At 60.7% G+C, this 1,996-nt stretch overlaps 1 protein-coding gene across 1 annotated transcript; it reads left to right on the forward strand.

The window, feature by feature from the left end:
• Positions 1–285: 285 nt before the first annotated feature.
• On the forward strand, positions 286–1,465 carry LOC123165766 (uncharacterized). Its single transcript, XM_044583492.1, has one exon. It carries the CDS (start codon positions 516–518, stop codon positions 1,272–1,274), a length of 759 nt encoding a protein of 252 aa, XP_044439427.1. The 5' UTR covers positions 286–515; the 3' UTR covers positions 1,275–1,465.
• Positions 1,466–1,996: the final 531 nt, after the last annotated feature.

A 1,996-nucleotide genomic window follows, 5' to 3' on the forward strand; every position in this document is an offset into this window, starting at 1 on the left:
GGTGACACACCGGACTTGCCGTATCCCGACAACAAACTTGGCGGTGTTCAAAAAAAATAAAATAAAAAATTGTCCAGCTGCGAAGCAAAGCAAAGATCCCTCATTGTCGCTACTCCAGTGGTGGTTTCCGGCGCAAGGTGGCATGCATGCTGCCATTGACAACCCAAGCCCAAACCGTGTGCTCCCACCCGGTAGGGTGACGGAGCAAGAGGACAAAGCAAGCATAAATATCTATCAGACCGGGACGGGGACGTGAGTCCCGGTCGCCCACAGCTCGCTCGGCACCAAACAAACCGTGTGCTCTGCTGTTTCCATTGACGGACGCCACACCAAAAACCACGAGCTCCCGCGCCCACCGATACCCGCTCGCTCTCCTTCTCCCCCCGCGCTTTTATCTACTCCACCAGACAAGACCAGAGATGATCATCATACTAGCATACAGCACCACCACAGGGAAAGCCAGCAAGGGAATCACATCCTACCTAGTGTAGAGTACGTGCTTGTGCTCACCGGCAATGTGCAGAGGGACGGTGGACGACCTCCGCCCGCTCGGGCCCCGGCGGCTCGACGTCCGCGCCTTCTACCTCCGCCTCTCCTCCTCCTCCCACTCATCCGCGTCGCCGCCGCCCGCGGAGCTCACGCTCGTCTACCGCCCGGACATCGGCGGCGCCGCGCTGGAGCTGGCCGGCCGCGCGCTCCCGCCGGCGTGCCCCGCCGAGGCCACCCTCCTGCGCGTCCGCGGCGCGGCCGACGGTGCGGACGACGCGCCGGCGTACGCGAGCGCCGACCGCGTCTCGGCCGCCGAGGGCGCGCGCTTCGAGGTGTACGCCGGGCAGGAGCTCGCGGCGGAGGGCGCCTTCTTCCCGCGGCGCCGGCTCGACGGAGGCGGGTGGCACGTCGAGTGCCGCCGGCCGGTCGGGTCGCGCTCGCACTCGCGGGTGGCGGAGGTGCTGGTCCTCGCGGAGGGCGGCGTGCTCATAAGGGCCAGGGCCAGGGCGGCGAGGCGGGCCGGGTGCGCGACGCCGCTGGAGGGGATACCGGAGGAGGACGCGTCCTCGTGGGGGTCGTGCGAGTGCGGGGCTTGCGGGGACGGGTGGCAGATGGTCGGAGACAGCAGCAGCGATGATGACGACGGCGACAAGTTGAAGGAGGAAGAGGTGGAGGCCGAGACGATGCGGTGGGCGCTGGAGATGGGCGCCTGGGCGGTGTGCGTCGGGGTCGGCCTGCTCGCCACCGCCCGCCGGTTCAGCCGGAGGAGGGCCGCGCTCCGGTGATCCCTGCCTGTCAAGAGGAATTTGTTTTTGTTTTCTTCAGTTTCACTTGGTCAAAGTGTCAGGATAGGATTTTGCAGTATCTTCTTCTTCTTCAGTCTAGCTAGTGATTTTGTTTCGTGGGAGTTGTCAAATCTTGTAGCGTATATGTACATACACTCACTCGGAGTCGATCAACCAAGAGCTTGCAATCATACCAGCGTCTGAACAGTCACAACATGCTACATCAAAACTGATGATAAATTGATTCACCATGAAAATCATTCTGTGCACTTTTTTCTCGCAGAAAACAAACTGAAACTGATTTCCAATGTGCATAACACGTTCATAGCATGAAAAAAAGGGTGCTCCTGAGAATGACAGGATTCGCCAGAAGGAGTACTGAACAGAGAATGTGCTACCTTGCTTTGCGAACGTACCTTCCGACGTGTAGCTGCTCGTCGTGGATGGCCCACCGGAGCACGGCGACGACGACGAGCACCGCCGATTTGAACATGGAGCACGATCTGGATGCACCACGTCATGACCGCGAACATGACAACCCAGCCGCACGCTAATTGGAAGGGGACACGCACGCCACTCATAACTCATTGCATTCCTTCCAACAATCGGGTGAACTGAATTACTACCATGTAGAGCACGGAGTACAGTCTGATGCCGAGCCCTCATGCCCGCGCGCTGCCTGACCGTCATGGAGCCGCCGACGAAGACGAGCGTGCAGACCA

This window comes from Triticum aestivum, chromosome 7D (genome assembly GCF_018294505.1).
Source record: "Triticum aestivum cultivar Chinese Spring chromosome 7D, IWGSC CS RefSeq v2.1, whole genome shotgun sequence".
In the NCBI taxonomy this organism is placed as follows: domain Eukaryota; kingdom Viridiplantae; phylum Streptophyta; class Magnoliopsida; order Poales; family Poaceae; genus Triticum; species Triticum aestivum.